This window comes from Schistocerca nitens, chromosome 5 (assembly GCF_023898315.1).
Source record: "Schistocerca nitens isolate TAMUIC-IGC-003100 chromosome 5, iqSchNite1.1, whole genome shotgun sequence".
Taxonomy (NCBI): domain Eukaryota; kingdom Metazoa; phylum Arthropoda; class Insecta; order Orthoptera; family Acrididae; genus Schistocerca; species Schistocerca nitens.
Genome location: NC_064618.1, coordinates 282,239,654 through 282,256,873, shown reverse-complemented (window position 1 = coordinate 282,256,873; position 17,220 = coordinate 282,239,654). Strand labels below are relative to the sequence as shown.

General features: G+C 44.5%; 1 protein-coding gene across 1 annotated transcript in view; it reads right to left on the bottom strand.

The window, feature by feature from the left end:
- Positions 1-2,358: 2,358 nt before the first annotated feature.
- The window catches only part of LOC126260391 (carboxypeptidase B-like), a 57,886-nt gene continuing 43,024 nt past the window's right edge, over positions 2,359-17,220 (bottom strand). The window contains exons 5-6 of the mRNA XM_049957718.1: positions 13,563-13,653; positions 2,359-2,560 (exon numbers count right to left, since the gene is read on the bottom strand). Coding sequence (XP_049813675.1) covers positions 2,373-2,560; positions 13,563-13,653 — 279 coding nt within the window. The 3' untranslated portion in view covers positions 2,359-2,372. The remainder of the gene's footprint in view (positions 2,561-13,562; positions 13,654-17,220) is intronic.

The window sequence follows — 17,220 nt, the reverse complement described above, 5'->3', positions numbered from 1 at the left end:
AGACAGCCAAATGGACGACAAAGTAACCCTGTAAGAGCTCCGTTTTTACCGACTGAGGTGCGGAGCCCAAAACATTTTCATTGAAGTTCTATTGATAATTATCACCTCCATACCAAGATCGGGTTGGGTTGTTTGGGGAAGGAGACCAGACAGCGAGGTCATCGGTCTCATCGGATTAGGGAAGTACGGGGAAGAAAGTCGGCCGTGCCTTTTCAAAGGAACCATACCGGCATTTGCCTGGGGCGATTTGGGGAAATCACGGAAAACCTTAATCTGGATGGCCGAACCCGGGATTGAACCGTCGTCCTCCGGATGTGAGTCCAGTGTGGTAGCCACTGCGCCACCTCGCTCGGTACCAAGATCGGAAACGAACATGAATTCTACTTTACTGTTCAATACTGGCCTGACAGATGTTGTTTTTTCTGTTTACTCTAAGAAAATGAGGGAACACCACACACACTAAAAATGTGTTACAATGCTACGACCCATTGAAGCTAATGATCGTCGCTCGGTCTAATATAACCCTGCAATAGTAATTCATTGCTGGTGTCCGCAGCTCGTGGTCTCGCGGTCGCCTTCTCGCTTCCCTAGCACGGGGTCCTGGGTTCGATTCCCGGCTGGTCCGGGATTTTCACCTGCCGCGAGATGACTGGGTGTTTGTGTTGTCCTCATCATTTCTTCATAATTCTTGAAAGTGGCGAGTTTGGACTGAGCAAAGTTTGGGAATTTGTACGGGCGCTGATAACCGCGCAGTTGAGCGCCCCCAAACCAAACATCATCATCATCATTGCTGGTAATGTACACTCCTGGAAATTGAAATAAGAACACCGTGAATTCATTGTCCCAGGAAGGGGAAACTTTATTGACACATTCCTGGGGTCAGATACATCACATGATCACACTGACAGAACCACAGGCACATAGACACAGGCAACAGAGCACGCACAATGTCGGCACTAGTACAGTGTATATCCACCTTTCGCAGCAATGCAGGCTGCTATTCTCCCATGGAGACGATCGTAGAGATGCTGGATGTAGTCCTGTGGAACGGCTTGCCATGCCATTTCCACCTGGCGCCTCAGTTGGACCAGCGTTCGTGCTGGACGTGCAGACCGCGTGAGACGGCGCTTCATCCAGTCCCAAACATGCTCAAGGGGGGACAGATCCGGAGATCTTGCTGGCCAGGGTAGTTGACTTACACCTTCTAGAGCACGTTGGGTGGCACGGGATACATGCAGACGTGCATTGTCCTGTTGGAACAGCAAGTTCCCTTGCCGGTCTAGGAATGGTAGAACGATGGGTTCGATGACGGTTTGGATGTACCGTGCACTATTCAGTGTCCCCTCGACGATCACCAGTGGTGTACAGCCAGTGTAGGAGATCGCTCCCCACACCATGATGCCGGGTGTTGGCCCTGTGTGCCTCGGTCGTATGCAGTCCTGATTGTGGCGCTCAGCTGCACGGCGCCAAACACGCATACGACCATCATTGGCACCAAGGCAGAAGCGACTCTCATCGCTGAAGACGACACGTCTCCATTCGTCCCTCCATTCACGCCTGTCGCGACACCACTGGAGGCGGGCTGCACGATGTTGGGGCGTGAGCGGAAGACGGCCTAACGGTGTGCGGGACCGTAGCCCAGCTTCATGGAGACGGTTGCGAATGGTCCTCGCCGATACCCCAGGAGCAACAGTGTCCCTAATTTGCTGGGAAGTGGCGGTGCGGTCCCCTACGGCACTGCGTAGGATCCTACGGTCTTGGCGTGCATCCGTGCGTCGCTGCGGTCCGGTCCCAGGTCGACGGGCACGTGCACCTTCCGCCGACCACTGGCGACAACATCGATGTACTGTGGAGACCTCACGCCCCACGTGTTGAGCAATTCGGCGGTACGTCCACCCGGCCTCCCGCATGCCCACTATACGCCCTCGCTCAAAGTCCGTCAACTGCACATACGGTTCACGTCCACGCTGTCGCGGCATACTACCAGTGTTAAAGACTGCGATGGAGCTCCGTATGCCACGGCAAACTGGCTGACACTGACGGCGGCGGTGCACAAATGCTGCGCAGCTAGCGCCATTCGACGGCCAACACCGCGGTTCCTGGTGTGTCCGCTGTGCCGTGCGTGTGATCATTGCTTGTACAGCCCTCTCGCAGTGTCCGGAGCAAGTATGGTGGGTCTGACACACCGGTGTCAATGTGTTCTTTTTTCCATTTCCAGGAGTGTATATTACATTTGAGGAGAGAAGATGAAGTTTACAAACGATTTACTATTAACAATTTCACTGATAATCACAAATTTATAAAGCAATCTTTGTTTATTTCAGTAATACATGTATCATACACAAATGATCACTCAGTAGTGATTCGTTTTATCAGTAGTTATCAGCAATATATTCCCCATAGACGCGCACGGCTTCGAAGAATGGCGTCACCAATTTGAGGATGTCTGACGCTGGAGGATCGAAACCGGACGAGCCGTCATCGGGAAGTTCGATGGTGTAGGAGAGGGCTACTCCGGCAACGCCCTTGGTCCAGTCATCACTGCCGCCGGCTGCTGCGTCTGTGAAAACATCATGACGTTAGTGTCATTCAGTATGGAAAGAAATATGGAACAATGCGCATCCACGAAAGAACCGACGAAATTTTACAATCAGTAGAAAATAATACACTGACGGGGAAAACAAGTCCCAACTACAAAAGATAATTAATGTACACTAATCTGTCTAGGTAACATAATTAAGTGATTAACATTGCAAGATAAGCCACTGCAAATGTGAAATGCTGGTACATTAATAACCGGTGGGACCAACATAACGTTGAATGCAAGCGTGCATGGATTGCGTTGTACAGGTGGCGGGCGTTAGTTTCTAAGACGCAGTTCCATGCATGCTGCACTTAGTCGGTCAATATGGAGGCGATTAATGCTTGTTGTGGAGTTGTCGTCCGACGATGTCTCATATATGCTCGGTTGGAAACAGATCTGGCGATCGAGCAGGACAAGCAAACATGTCGACACACTGTAGAACATGTTCGGTTACAACAGCGGTATGAGGGCAGCAGTTATCCTGTTGGAAAACACCACCTGGAATACTATTCACGAATGCCAGCGCAACAGGTCGAACCATCAGCCGGACGTACAAATTTGCACTGAGGGTGCATGGGATAACCACGAGAATACTCCTTCTATCGTACGAAATCACACCCCAGACCATAACACCAGGTGTAGGTCCAGTGTGCTTCGCACGCAGACGGGTTGGCTACATGCCCTCAACTGACCTTCTTCTAACCAACACACGGCCAGACTGGCACGGAGGCACGATCGACTTCCATCAGAAAACACAACATACCGCCACCCTGCTCTCAAGTGAGCTCTCGTCTCACATCACTGAAGACGCAAATGGCTCTGGTTTGGGGTCAGTGGAATGCACGCAACAGGGCGTCTGGCTCGAAGCAGTCCTTGAAGTAATCGATTTGTAATAGCTTGTTGTGTCACTGTGGTGCCGACTGCTGCTGACACTGCTGCTGCTGCAGACGCTGCACGACGCGCCAGAGCCACACACCTAACGCAGTGGTCCTCCCCCTCAATAGTGCCACGTGGCCGTTCAGGGCCCGGTCTTCTTTCTACCGACCACTCTCGTGGCCACCATTGTCAGAAATCAGGCATGGTGGCTGCATTCCTGCCAAGTCTTTCTGTAATGTCGCAGAAGGAACATCCGGCTTCCTGTAGGCCTATTAGACGACCTCGTTCAAACACACTGAGTTGATCATAATGGTGTCTGGTCGCCTGAAAGACATTCCTGACTAGCATCAGCTCGCCACGTCTAGCCTCAAAGCTAACTGGCGTTCACGACCATTACAGCGTGAATCAAAAGCAAAGCTGTTTTGCATCCTCATAGTGGCATTACTAGCGCTACTCTTACGCGACAGGCGCGAAATATGAACAGACATCATCCTCCGAAAGTAGAAACACGTCTGTCAACTTTCGTTTTTGTCGCACAACTCCTTCTTGGTGTTGCCACTTTTTTCAGTCTGGGTACTTTCGATTGGCCCGACTCTTTTTTCGTAGCTCTCTAGAAGGAATCAGTTGCACAAACGCAACATTCGTATCATTTTGTGAAAATACAAGTAGTATAACTCAAAGTAATTATAAGCTGACAAATGTTTCTTCATCCATTCTTCTTCTGCTCTATGCTTGTATCTATAACATACAGTGTTGTTCATAAGTACGTCCAGGGTTTTAGGATACTGCAAGAAAACTACAAGACACATAGAAAAATAACTCGCATCAATGAATAGAACATATCTCGCAGATTCGATTCGTTATACACATCGTAGGGTATTTGCGTTTGGGAGTAGGTATGTCAGTACACGTAGACTAATCATCCGGTCCGTACTGTTGCATCGAATTACTTTGCACCTGTAAACAGGCAATCCGATTAACAGAATTCCAAGGCGGGCTGCTGTGGCGCCTTCCCAGGCAGCTCGTGTCAGCTGCAGCGATTTGGTTGGTTGGGCGAATGGCTGTAGTTATGGCTGCGGTCTCTGTGATATATCATCTTAAGAGTCTGAAGTAATGGTACCAACTACCATTGTTCCCTAGAAGATCGCTCCCCTGGTGATCTTCTGTCGCAGGCATCGGACTTCGTTTCTTAATACAGTGTTTCGTCACCTCGTAAAGAATTGATTACAGGGATAGCAGGGAAGCTTTGTCTGGCCATGTATCTATTCATAAATGGACACATAAATGAGAGACAGCCCCTTCACAAGTTTCCTAAATAACAAAGCAGCCGCGAGTAGAGCAATAGACTTGATGTAGGACCAGTCAAAATAACAAAAGTTCACAGAAACAATAACTTATTCTGTATGAAGACCAGTCTGAGCCACTACAAAAAAGAAGCTAGCCATGAATCAAGAACAGTAACAATAACAGGGATCAGACTATAGAGCTTACCACGCTAAATGTCGATTTGCAGTGCCGGTATCTCGCGGTGGAAATGTAACGACAGCAAAGTTGCAGCGTGCTTCGTAGCCCTAAATATTACGAGCAACTCGCGGATGGTTAACACAATGCTGCTCCCGAGGATATGGAAGACAACACTTGCCACATAATGGCGGTAACTGCTACACGATGAGACTCGCGATGTCGACGCTTTTACTGACTGCAACGGAATGGTGCGGAGAGCTGCTCTTCGTCCTACTTGAAGACTAGGTCGACGAACTGCAATGCACCTCCTGTGTATACGAGTAGGTCTCGTAGCCAACCTAACAGAAGTTGGAGATGTAACCTTTCCCGGTGTTCAGGCCGACTGGAGCGACCGAGTTCTTGCCTTCAAGTTGCGTGGCCCGAAATGGCGGGGATTCCCAGAACGCAGAAGACTTTGTATGTATCCATCACCGCATAGCTTCAACGACGATTTGAAATAATGGCCAGGGAATCAAGCTAGACTTCGTTACCTTGAGTGGGGAATGCCAAAACTATCCACCCAATTCCAATCAGTGATCCCCTATGTAGACAATACATTGAGACCCAGAAAATATTAGATACAGGCTCCCAAGTAGATGCCGTTTTCCTTGACTTCCGGAAAGCGTTCGATACAGTTCCGCACTGTCGCCTGATAAACAAAGTAAGAGCCTACGGAATATCAGACCAGCTGTGTGGCTGGATTGAAGAGTTTTTGGCAAACAGAACACAGCATGTTGTTCTCAATGGAGAGACGTCTACAGACCTTAAAGTAACCTCTGGCGTGCCACGGGGGAGTGTTATGGGACCATTGCTTTTCACAATATATATAAATGACCTAGTATATAGTGTCGGAATTTCCATGCGGCTTTTCGCGGATGATACTGTAGTATACAGAGAAGTTGCAGCATTAGAAAATTGCAGAGAAATGCAGGAAGATCAGCAGCGGATAGGCACTTGGTGCAGGGAGTGGCAACTGACCCTTAACGTAGAGAAATGTAATGTATTGCGAATGCATAGAAAGAAGGATCCTTTATTGTATGATTATATGATAGCGGAACAAACACTGCTAGCAGTTACTTCTGTAAAATATGCGTGCGGAACGGTTTGAAGATGAATGATCATATAAAATTAATTGTTGGTAAGGCGGGTACCAGGTTGAGATTCATTAGGAGAGTCCTTAGAAAATGTAGTCCATCAACAAAGGAGGTGGCTTACAAAACACTCGTTCGACCTATACTTGAGTATTGCTCATCAGTGTGGGATCCGTACCAGGTCGGGTTGACAGAGGAGATAAGATCCAAAGAAGAGCGGCGCGTTTCATCACAGGGTTGTTTGGGAAGCGTGATAGCGTTGCGGAGATGCTTAGCAAACTCAAGTGGCAGACTCTGCAAGAAAGGCGCTCTGCATCGAGGTGTAGCTTGCTGTCCAGGTTTCGAGAGGGTGCGTTTTTGGATGAGGTATCGAATATATTGCTTCCCTCTACTTATACCTCCAGAGGAGATCACGAATGTAAAATTAGAGAGATTCGAGCGCGCACGGAGGCTTTCCGGCAGTCGTTTTTCCCGCGAACCATACGCGACTGGAACAGGAAACGGAGGTAATGACAGTGGCACGTAAAGTGCCCTCCGCCATACACCGTTGGGTGGCTTGCGGAGTATAAATGTAGATGTAGATGTAGATGTAGGCGACAGATGCGATGAGGCAGCGATATGCAGGTACACACATGGAGGTGGTATCGGGTACACAACGTATAAAAGGGCAGTGCTTTGGCCGGGCTGTCACTTGTACTCAGCTGAGTCACGTGATACTGTTGCGACGTGATTATGGCCACACGACGGGAATTAACAGACTTCGAACGCGGAACGGTAGTTGGAGCTAGACGCATGGAACAATCCATTGCGGAAATCGTTAAGGAATTCAATATTATGACATTCACAGTGTCAAGATTCACAGAGTCGAGGATAATATAATTCAGGCATTACTTCTCACCACGAACAACGCAGTTGTCGACGGCCTTCAGTTAACGACCGAGAGCAGCGGCGTTTTTATAGTGTTGTCAGTGCCAAGAAACAAGCAACACAGCGTGAAATAGCCGCAAAAATCAATGTCGATGTACGACGAGTGTATCAGTTAGGAATGTGGCGTTAATGAGCTATGGCAGCAGACAACCGACTTGAGCGCCTTTGCTTGCAGCACGACATCTCCTGCAACGCCTGTCCTGGGCTCGTGACCACATCGGTTGGACCCTAGACGATGGAAAACCGTGGCCTGGACAGATGAGTCTCGATTTGAAGTGGTAAGAGGTGATGGTAGGTTTCCTAAGTGGGGCAGAACCCACGAAACCATGGACCCAAGTTGCCACCAAGAGACTGTTCAAGCTGGTGGCGGCTCCATAATGGAGTGGGCTGTGCTTACATGCATTGTTCCCAAACAACGATGGAATTTTTATGGATGACAATGCGCCATGTCACCGTGTCACTTTTTTTTTTTTCACTGTTGGTTTGAAGAACATTCTGGACAGTTCGAGCGAATAATCTGGCCACCCAAATCACCCGACGTGAATCCCATCTAATATCTATGGGACATAATGGACAGGTCAGTTCATGCACAACATCCAGCACCGGCAACACTTCTGTAATTATGGACGCCTATAAAGGAAGCATAGCTTGATATTTCTGCAGGGGACTTCAAACGACTAGTTGAGTCCACACCACGAAGATTGAGTGACAAAACTTGGGAAAAGAGACAGTGGGGGACGGGAGTGTCGGACAACAATGCGACAACGATGGTTACATTTTAGTAGTACAAACAGCGAGTTAAAAATGATGCAGGAAAGATCATTTACCCACTTACAGCTCCCGTTTCATGAGAGCAAATGAACAACAGATCAGTACTTACACAAGACGTTTGTTGAGCTGCCGATCTCGTAACTAGGACCGCCGGCTGCTTCCTGGGCGGCGTTTGCTTGTTGTGCCAAGGCGTCCTGAGGTGGCGTGGAAACAGAATCATTAGTTACACTGAACGCTTTACCGCTCAGACTGATAGTACTACACGATGAAGATGGTCGATGATTTAAAGAGAACGGCAAGTACAAAAGAGGGCTTACCAAAGTTTCCCAGTCATCAGGCAGTTCGCTAGTGTAGCCCCACGGGTAGAGTATGTACTGGAAAGAGATTACAGACGTGTTATTCTCATCATACTGAATTTATAAACTGGTACTATAACGTGATACGGTTTTGAAAGGAAAATCGTTCAGCAATATATTTGTACTCAGCACACATTATGGACAGTCACATCTAAAATGACACTGGTAAAAGTAAAGTGAATTGTGATCTGAAATTACGAAAAAAAAGAAAAAAATAGCTGATGGTGAGAAAAAAATCACTTCACGAATAAAGGTACATATCACTTCCGTTCAAGTTTTTAGTTTTTTGGGGGGTTAACATGAAAATACAAGTGTGCACCCGCGGTCTAAGAATAGCGTCTTTTGTCAGTAATAAAACGTGCTTTGATCCGGTTCGAAACCCGCCACCGCTTAAATTTTGAATAACAATCAGCACTGGCGAGCGAAGGCTTCCGGTATAAGAAGTCACTCTCATTCTGCCAACGGTCTTGTCAAAGAGAGCGGAGGAGCGGACAGAGGTTCAGGGCACTCTCTCGCCCTTGGGGTGGGAAACTGACCCTAAAGGCAGAAGAATGTTCACAACATTAGGATGCAGAAGGCGATGAAAAACACTGCATTAAGAACATATCATGTGTGTCCAAGAACATATGACCTGTAATTGAAAAAGTGTCAGGATGACCTCTCCATTCGTGAAAGAATCTGGAACAGTCCCCCATTCGGATCTCTGGGAGGGAACTGCCACGGAGAAAGTGACCATGAGAAAAAGATTAAATAACCAACGAAAGGATAACGTTCTGTCAGTTGGGGTGTTGAATGTCAGAAGTTTGAACGTGATAGGGAAGATACAAAATCTGAAAATGGAAATGAAAAGCCTCAATCTAGGTACAGTGGGGGTCAGTGGTGCGAAAAGGAACGAAGATAAGGATTTCTGGTCAGATGAGTATAGGTTAATAGCAGCAACAGTAGTAAATGGTACAACGTGAGTACAATTCGTTGTGTATACGAATGTAGGGCAGAAAGTGTGTTACTGTGAATAATTCATTGATATGGTTGCTCTCATCAGAATCGACAGCAAACCAACACCGACAACGATAATTCAGGTATATATGCCGACGTCGCAAGCTGATGCTGAGAGATAGAGTAAGTGTATGAGGATAATGAACGGGTAATTCAGTAAGTAAAGGGAGAAGAAAATCTAATAGACATGGGGAACTGGAATGCGGTTGTAAGGGAAAAAGTAGAACAAAGGGTTACGGGAGAATGTGGGCTCAGTAATATGAATGAGAAAGAAGAAATGTTTCAAATGGTTCTGAGTACTATGGGACTTAACATCCGAGGTCATCAGTCACCTACAACTTAGAACTACTTAAACCTAACTAACCTAAGGACATCACACACATCCATGCCCGAGGCAGGATTCGAACCTGCGACCGTAGTGGTCGCGTGGTTCCAGACTGAAGAGCCTAGAACCGCTCGGCCACCGGGGCCGGCGAGAAAGGAGAAAGACTGATTGAGTTCTGTAATAAATTCCAGTTAGCAATAGCGAATACTCTGTTCAAGAATCACAAGAGGAGAAGGTATACATTTAAAAGGCCGGGAGATACGTGAAGATTTCATTTACATTGCATCATGGTCAGGCAGAGAGTGATAAATCAGATACTTGATTGTATGGCGTACCCACGAGCAGATACAAACTCAGACTACAATGCAGTAGTGGTGAAGAGCAAACTGAAGTTTAAGAGATTAGTCAGGAAGAATCAATACGCAAAGAAGTGGGATATACGGAAATACTAAGGAGTGAAGAAATATGCTTGCAGTTCTCTAAGACTACAGATACTGCAATAAGGAATAGCTCAGTAGGCAGTACAGCTGAAGAGGAGTGGATCTCTCTAAAAAGGACAATCACAAAAGTTGGAAAGGAAAACTTAAGTACAACGAAGGTGTCTGCGAAGAAACCATGGGCAACAGAACAAATACTTCAGTTGATCGATGAAAGAGGGAAGTACAAAAAAGTTCTGGAAAATTCAGGCATACAGAAATACAAGTCGCTGAGGACTGAAAGAAGCAAAAGTGCAGGGAAGCTAAGACTTAATGGCTGCACCAGAAATGTGAAGAAATCGAATGAGAAATGATTGTCGGAAGAACTGACTCAGCATATATGAAAGTCAAAACAACCTTCGGTGGAATGAAAAGCAAGGGTGGTACCACTAAGAGTGCAACAGGAATTGCACTTTTAAATGCACAGGAGAGAGCGGTTAGGTTCAAAGAATACATTGAGCGTCTCCATGAAGGGGAGGATTTGTCTGATGTGATACAAGAAGAAACAGTAGTCGATTTAGAAGACGTAGGGGATCCAGTATCAGGATCAGAATTTAAAAGAGCATTGGAGGACTTACGATCAATAAAGGCAGAAGGGATCGATTACATTCCATCAGAATTTCTACAATCATTGGGGAAAGAGGCAACAAAACGACTATTCACGTTGGTGTGTAGAATGTATTAGTCTGACGATATGCCATCTGATTTTCGGAAAAATATCATCCATACAATTCAGAGTGCAAGATCTGACAAGTACGAGAGTCATCGTACAATCAGCTGAACAGCTCATGCATCCAAGTTGCTGATAAGAATGATATACAGAAGAATGTAAAAGCAAATTGAGGATGTGTTAGATGACGATAAGTTTTACTTTAGGAAAGGTAAAAGCACTGGAGAGGCAATTCCAACGTTGCGGTTGATGATGGAAGCAAGGCTAAAGAAAAATCAACACACGTTCGTAGGATTTGTCGGCCTGGAAAAAGCGAAAAATGGTGCAAGATGTTCGCAATTTTCAGGAAAATAGGGGTAAGCTATAGGGAGAGACTGGTAAAACATAACGTGTACAAGAGCCAGGAGGGAATAATAAGTGTGGAAGACCAAGATCGAAGGGTTCGGATTAAAAAGGGTGTAAGTTTACAAAACATGTCATCTGTTCACGTTTGGATTCGACTGAACTATGCCATGAATGCAGGTTGGCTTTTACCTCCATTATGTAGGCGGCTGTGCGGATTTGTTTCTGGTTATATTGTCTATGTTATAACATCCGCCACCAAAGTTTCTGTCTGTATTTTCGAACCATTCTCAGGAAATACTGTAGCAATTTTGATACCGTTTTCACCAAAAGACACCTTGATTCACGAAATCTCTAAGTAATTATGAGGGTGTAATATATGTATTGTTATCTGTTCCATATGTAACTGGCGTTTGGAGAGACATCTCCTGGCGTCGACAGGAGTTACAAGCCCGTCAGCTGGAGAGGAGGCCGTATCTGGCGGGAAAAGAGCAAACTAACTGCCGCCGTAAATCCAGAGAGCACTGCACCTTGACCAGAATATATAAATATTATAATTTAGCTGACAAACATGGCTTTGCCCGGGTATTCATTTCGTCAGTTTCCTATTAGAAACGAAAACAAAAAAAGAAATTGAGTTTGTACTGAAGAATCGAAAAAAATTCATTTCGGTATATTCGTGAAAATACCTATGAAATTATGAAACAGTCGTACAAGAAAATATGCATAACGTACAAATCTACAAGTGCAGTATCCAAATAAATAAACGTGGTCCCAGAGACTATCTGTATGCTGAGCGCAGCTGCTTTGCCTGTCTACAATGTGATTTTGTAAACGTCTCTGTGGCAACGTCTTTTCATAGCTCTATAGACGGCTATTGTTACCTACAGCCATTTGCGCTTCGCAGGTGAAAGCTGTCAAAAACGCTGTCAGGTGTCAGGGATTTCCTTGACTGATTATAGATGTGTATTACTCATAAGGGGTAAATGTATTAAAATTTCATGCATAATACGGTATATTTTCACGTTTATAACGTCATATCTCTTGTACAACGACTCGTGCATTGATATAATTCTGTAGATACATTCAGCAGTATATGTGGATACCGTCTGAGAAGTAAGTTGCGGATTAAGGTAATAGCAAAGAGGTAATAAATTTAAACGTCATGCACAATGCAGTGTTTTTTCACGCATCCTAGATTTTATGACGTCACATCCCAACTATGTGTGCTACCATGTTATATCTCTCCACGTGCATTTAGCGCCATATGTGGACACTGCCGGTAAAAGTTACTTCGAGTAGAGTCAGTAGCACGGAAGTAATAAATTTAAACGTCATGCATGATTCGGCAGTTTTTCACGCATCTCAATGATTACATCGCCGTATCTCCTGAACTGTGATAGGTAGGTGGTTATTACCCCCATAGCGATTGTTGCTTGTCGGTAAGGGATATGTGTACCTAGTTTGGTTGAAATCGGTCCAGTGTTTTAGGAGGACATGTGGAACACATATACATACACATATAAATACTTTTTTATTGTACAGTGTTTCCCACACGAAACCAGTACGCTTCGTGTACTGGCTAACCATTTCTAATCAAATCGTTCGTGAAGTGGCAACACTGTCTCGAAATTTGGCTAAACTGCACTTCACCTGAAAATTAAGTGCAGGTAACTACATGTTTTTTTAACATTATTATTATCTACCCCTTTTTAGTTAGTTCGTTATTACTTGAATCTCGGGCGTGAGGAGTACCGGGCTTACGTGGGACATGTGTATGGATTAAAGTCCCCCGACACGTTTCTATGTCTGTACGTGAAGGCTCGCCGTCGGGCCGTAGATACTTCATGCTACCCTTGCGAAGGCGGGGCGGATCGCTAGCTGTTATTATTATTCTCCTTGTCGCTGGACGAGATATTGAATTTAATTTTTCAGTTATCGAAGTACCACCGCTGACTTTTTCTGCTTGGTAATGCTGTTTTCCTAAAGGTAGAATTGGAGTCAGAATTCTTTACTGGAGGGTTGTGGAGAGCTTTACTGATTAAGAAAAACTATTCCTCCCAATTTAATTTCTTACATAGTGATTGCAAAATAATTGTAGTTTGAAAGTAGACATTAAGCAAAACAATCAGGAACGAATAATTTGCAATTGTATTCATTGTCGAGATGCATTTCCGGAACTCCTGTGCGAAGTACTTTCATAATGTTTCGGAGACTTTTTTGTCCAGCATATTTGTGTAGACTCAGGCATGCCATTAGAAAATTGTTTCGAAATTCAGAGAAGTTAGAAGTCGATCAGCGATTTGCTTACGAATGGGATCCACTTTCTACCTAATTAAATCTAATAGAGTATGCGTGAATAGGCAAAAAAAGCGATATCGCTTGGCTACACAACAGGCGATAGTTGACTGGATTCACAGCCCCCAAACATCTGAGAGTGGCTGCAAGGAGCGACACAACACAATATGTGAATACTGGCAAGGTATATTTTCTGGATCGTACAAAGAAGAAGGAAAACGTAGCGCAATTTTGTGATCAGTATGACCAAACTGTTTAGCTGTTCGCTGTAAAGTCAGTGTTCAGTATGTACGAATCTAATACAATGCAATCGACGTTTAGTATGTAAAACACAACTGCTTCCTTACCATTCCAGTGGAAGTCAAAGTTCCTGTTGCCGTCCACTCCAGGACAATTAGGAGATGTTGTTGTTGATCGGGTCTTCCTCCACATACGGTCCTGCGAAAAACAACACTGTATATCAGTAATGGTATATACTGTGGGCGTCTTCGCCTGAGCAAAAGTGCAAAAGTGTTCAAATGTGTGTGAAATCTTATGGGACTTAATTACTAAGGTCATCAGTCCCTCAGCTTACACACTACTTAACCTAAATTATCCTAAGGACAAACACACACCCCGATGCCTGAGGGAGGACTCCAACCTCCGCCGGGACCAGACGCACAGTCCATGACAGCAGCGCCTTAGGCGGCTCTTTTGTTGTTGTTTTTTTTTAATCTCATTTTGTTCGCTTTGGTTCGTTGCATCTGCTCGGTGTGGACGTCGTAAGACATCCGTTTAAGTTTGTTGTTGATCGATTAACAAAGTTTTTTTTTTTAATTACAGAGGGCACGTAATCCTCTGACCGAACACGCTGAGCTACCGTGCCGGCTGCCGCTCGGCTAATCCCGCACGGCTGCAGCAAAAGTGCAGACGGCAAGGTTTTATGAGCTTCCACGTATCGACAGCATCATTAAAACCAAATTTTAAAGCATTGGTTAATGCTAGCGGCTTGTAATTGCTCCAGAGATTTAAGGAAGAAGCTTTTTAGACCACCTTTGGTTAGTTTTATATTAGAGACTGATTGTTATCAAAATTAAATGGAAACTACACTTACAACATATTATCTGAAAAAAAAATACTTTTTGGTGAGACACACCTACTGCCCATACAGGTGCGGGTGAGCATAAAAAGGAGCTGACATAGAAGATTAAGTCAGGAACTTTTGGAGTAATTGCAAAAAAAAATAATTAATATACTTATTATTTGCATTATTTGTGCAAAAATACTGTGGGAGTATACCCGCATTGGTGAACTTCAGGGTGAGAAGCCATGTCATGCAGATAAATTCGATAACGACCCATGTTCGTATGTAATTCATAGTTTTCGCGTTCACTGGGCTCAGTGGTAGCAGACCCCTAGGCGTGGGGGAGGGGGTACAAAGATAGACCTATCAGCGTACCTCAGTAAAACCTGAAGAAACGTCTTTGCCACAGTTGCTTCGTGGAAAAAATTATTTGACAGGAAGACACCCCTATCATCCCTACAGCTGAGGGTGAAGGTGAAAAGGTGTGACACAGAAACGTAACTCAGAATCTCCTGGAGCATATTTACTAAGCAGGGTGTACCGCAAAGGTAGTGACAAATTTTGAGGTGTAGAGGGTGTCTCGAGGAACAAGTCCAGAATAGGAGCCTATGTCTGGAAACGGTCACCCAACGACGTTACAGAGTGGCGAAGTTACAGCCGTCAGCCACTACGCCACCCCTTTGGCAGGAAACGTCACTTGGTACGCTGACGGACAGTATGCGGAACGTCTCGCATCTACATCTACTTGATTAGTCTGCTATTCACAACAAAGTGCCGGGAAGAGGGTTCAATGAACCACCTTCAAGCTGTCTCTCTAGCGTTCCACTCTCGAACGACGCGCCTGAAAAACGAGAACTTAAATTTTTCAGGGCGAGCCCTGATTTCTCTTGTTTTATCGTGATTATCATTTCTCCTATGTAGGTAGGTGCCAACATAATGTTTTCGCAATCGGAGGAGAAAACAGGTGATTGAAATTTCATGAGAAGACCCCGTCGCAACAAAAAACGCCTTTGTTTTGATGATTGCCACTCCAATTCACGTACCATGTCTCCTGCACTATCTCCCCTATTTCGCGATAATACTAAACGAGCCGTCATTCTTTGTACTTTTTCAAAGTCATCCGTCAGTCCCACCTGATGCGGATCCCACACCGACAGCAATACTCCAGAATAGGGCGGACAAGCGTGGTTAAGCAGTCATTTTAGTAGACCTGTTGCACCTTCTAAGTGTTTTGCCAATGAATCGCGGTCTTTGGTTTGCTCTACCCACAACATTATCTGTGAGATATTTCCAATTTAGGTTATTTGTAATTGTAATCGCTAAGTATTTAGTTGAATTTACAGACTTCAGATTTGTGCGACTTGACGCGTTATTGAAATTTAGCGGATTTCTTTTAGTACTCATGTGAATAACTTCACTTTTTTTTTATTTCGGGTCAACTGCCACTTTTCGCACCATACAGATATCTTATCTAAATGATTTGGCAATTCGTTTTGGTCATCTGATGACTTTACAAGACGGTAAATAACAGCATCATCTGCAAACAATCTAAGCTGGCTAATCAGATTGTCTTCTATGTCGTTAGTATAGATCAGGAGCAACAGAGGGCCTATAACACTTCCTTGCCGAACGCCGGATATTGCTTCGCTTGTAGTCGGTGACTTTTCGTCTATTACTACGAACTGTGACCTTTCTGACAGGAAATCACCAATCCAGTCATACAAATGAGGCGATATTCCATAGGACGTAGTTTTGTTAGAAGACGTTTGTGAGGAACGGTGTCGAAATCCTTCTGCAAATCTAAAAATATGGAATCAATTTGACATCCCCTGTCGATATCATTATGTAATCAGTTAGTTGTCTTTCACAAGAACGATATTTTCTGAGTCTGTGCTGACTATGTGTCAATAAATCGTTTTCTCCGACGTACTTCATAATGTTCGAACACAGTATATATTCCAAAACCCTACTGCAAATCGATGTTAGTGATATCGGCCTAATTCAAAGGATTACTCCTACTTCCCTTTTTGAGTATTGGTGTGACATGAGCAATTTTTCAGTCTTTAGGAACGGATCATTTTGTGGGATAGTGGTTGTATATAATAGCTATGTATGTATCAGCATACTCTGAAAGGAACCTGACTGGTATACGATCTGGAACGGAGGCATTGCCTTTATTAAGTTATTTATTCTGCCTTGCTACACCGAGAATATCTACTTCTATTTTTCTCATCTTGGCAGTTGTTCTTAATTGGAATTCACGAATATTTACTTCGTCTTCCTTAGTGAAGGAGTTTCGTAAAACGGTATTTAATAACTCTGCTTTAGTGGCACTGCCGTCAGTGACTTAGCCGTTGTTATCGCACAGTAAAAGTATTGATTCGTCTTGCCACTTGTGTGCTTTATGTATGACCAGAATCTCTTAGGACTTTCTGCCAGAGTCCGAGACAGAGTATCATTGTGGAAATTTTTAAAAGCATTTCGCATTGAAGTACGCGTTATATTTCGAACTTCTGCAAAACTCTGCCAATCTTGGGTATTTTGCGTTCTTTTAAATTTGGCATACTTTTTTCGTTGCTTCTGCAACAGTGATCTGATCCGTTTTGTGTACCATAGAGGATCAGTACTATCACTTATTAATTTATGTCGTATATATCTCTTAATTGCCATCGATACTATCTCTTTGAAAACATTCCACAACTTTTCTACACTTACATGATCAGATCGGAAGGACTGTAGACAGTCTCTTAAATAGGCGTTAAGAGCACTTTTATTAGCTTTTTAAATAGATATACTTTGCGCTTCTCTTTGATGGTTGTAGATGTTACAGTTCTCAGCCTAACAGCAACTGCCTTGTGGTCGCTAATCCCTGTATTCTCCACGATACTCCCATTTGTCCAATATTATTTGTTGCCAAGAGGTCAAGTATGCTTTCACAACAA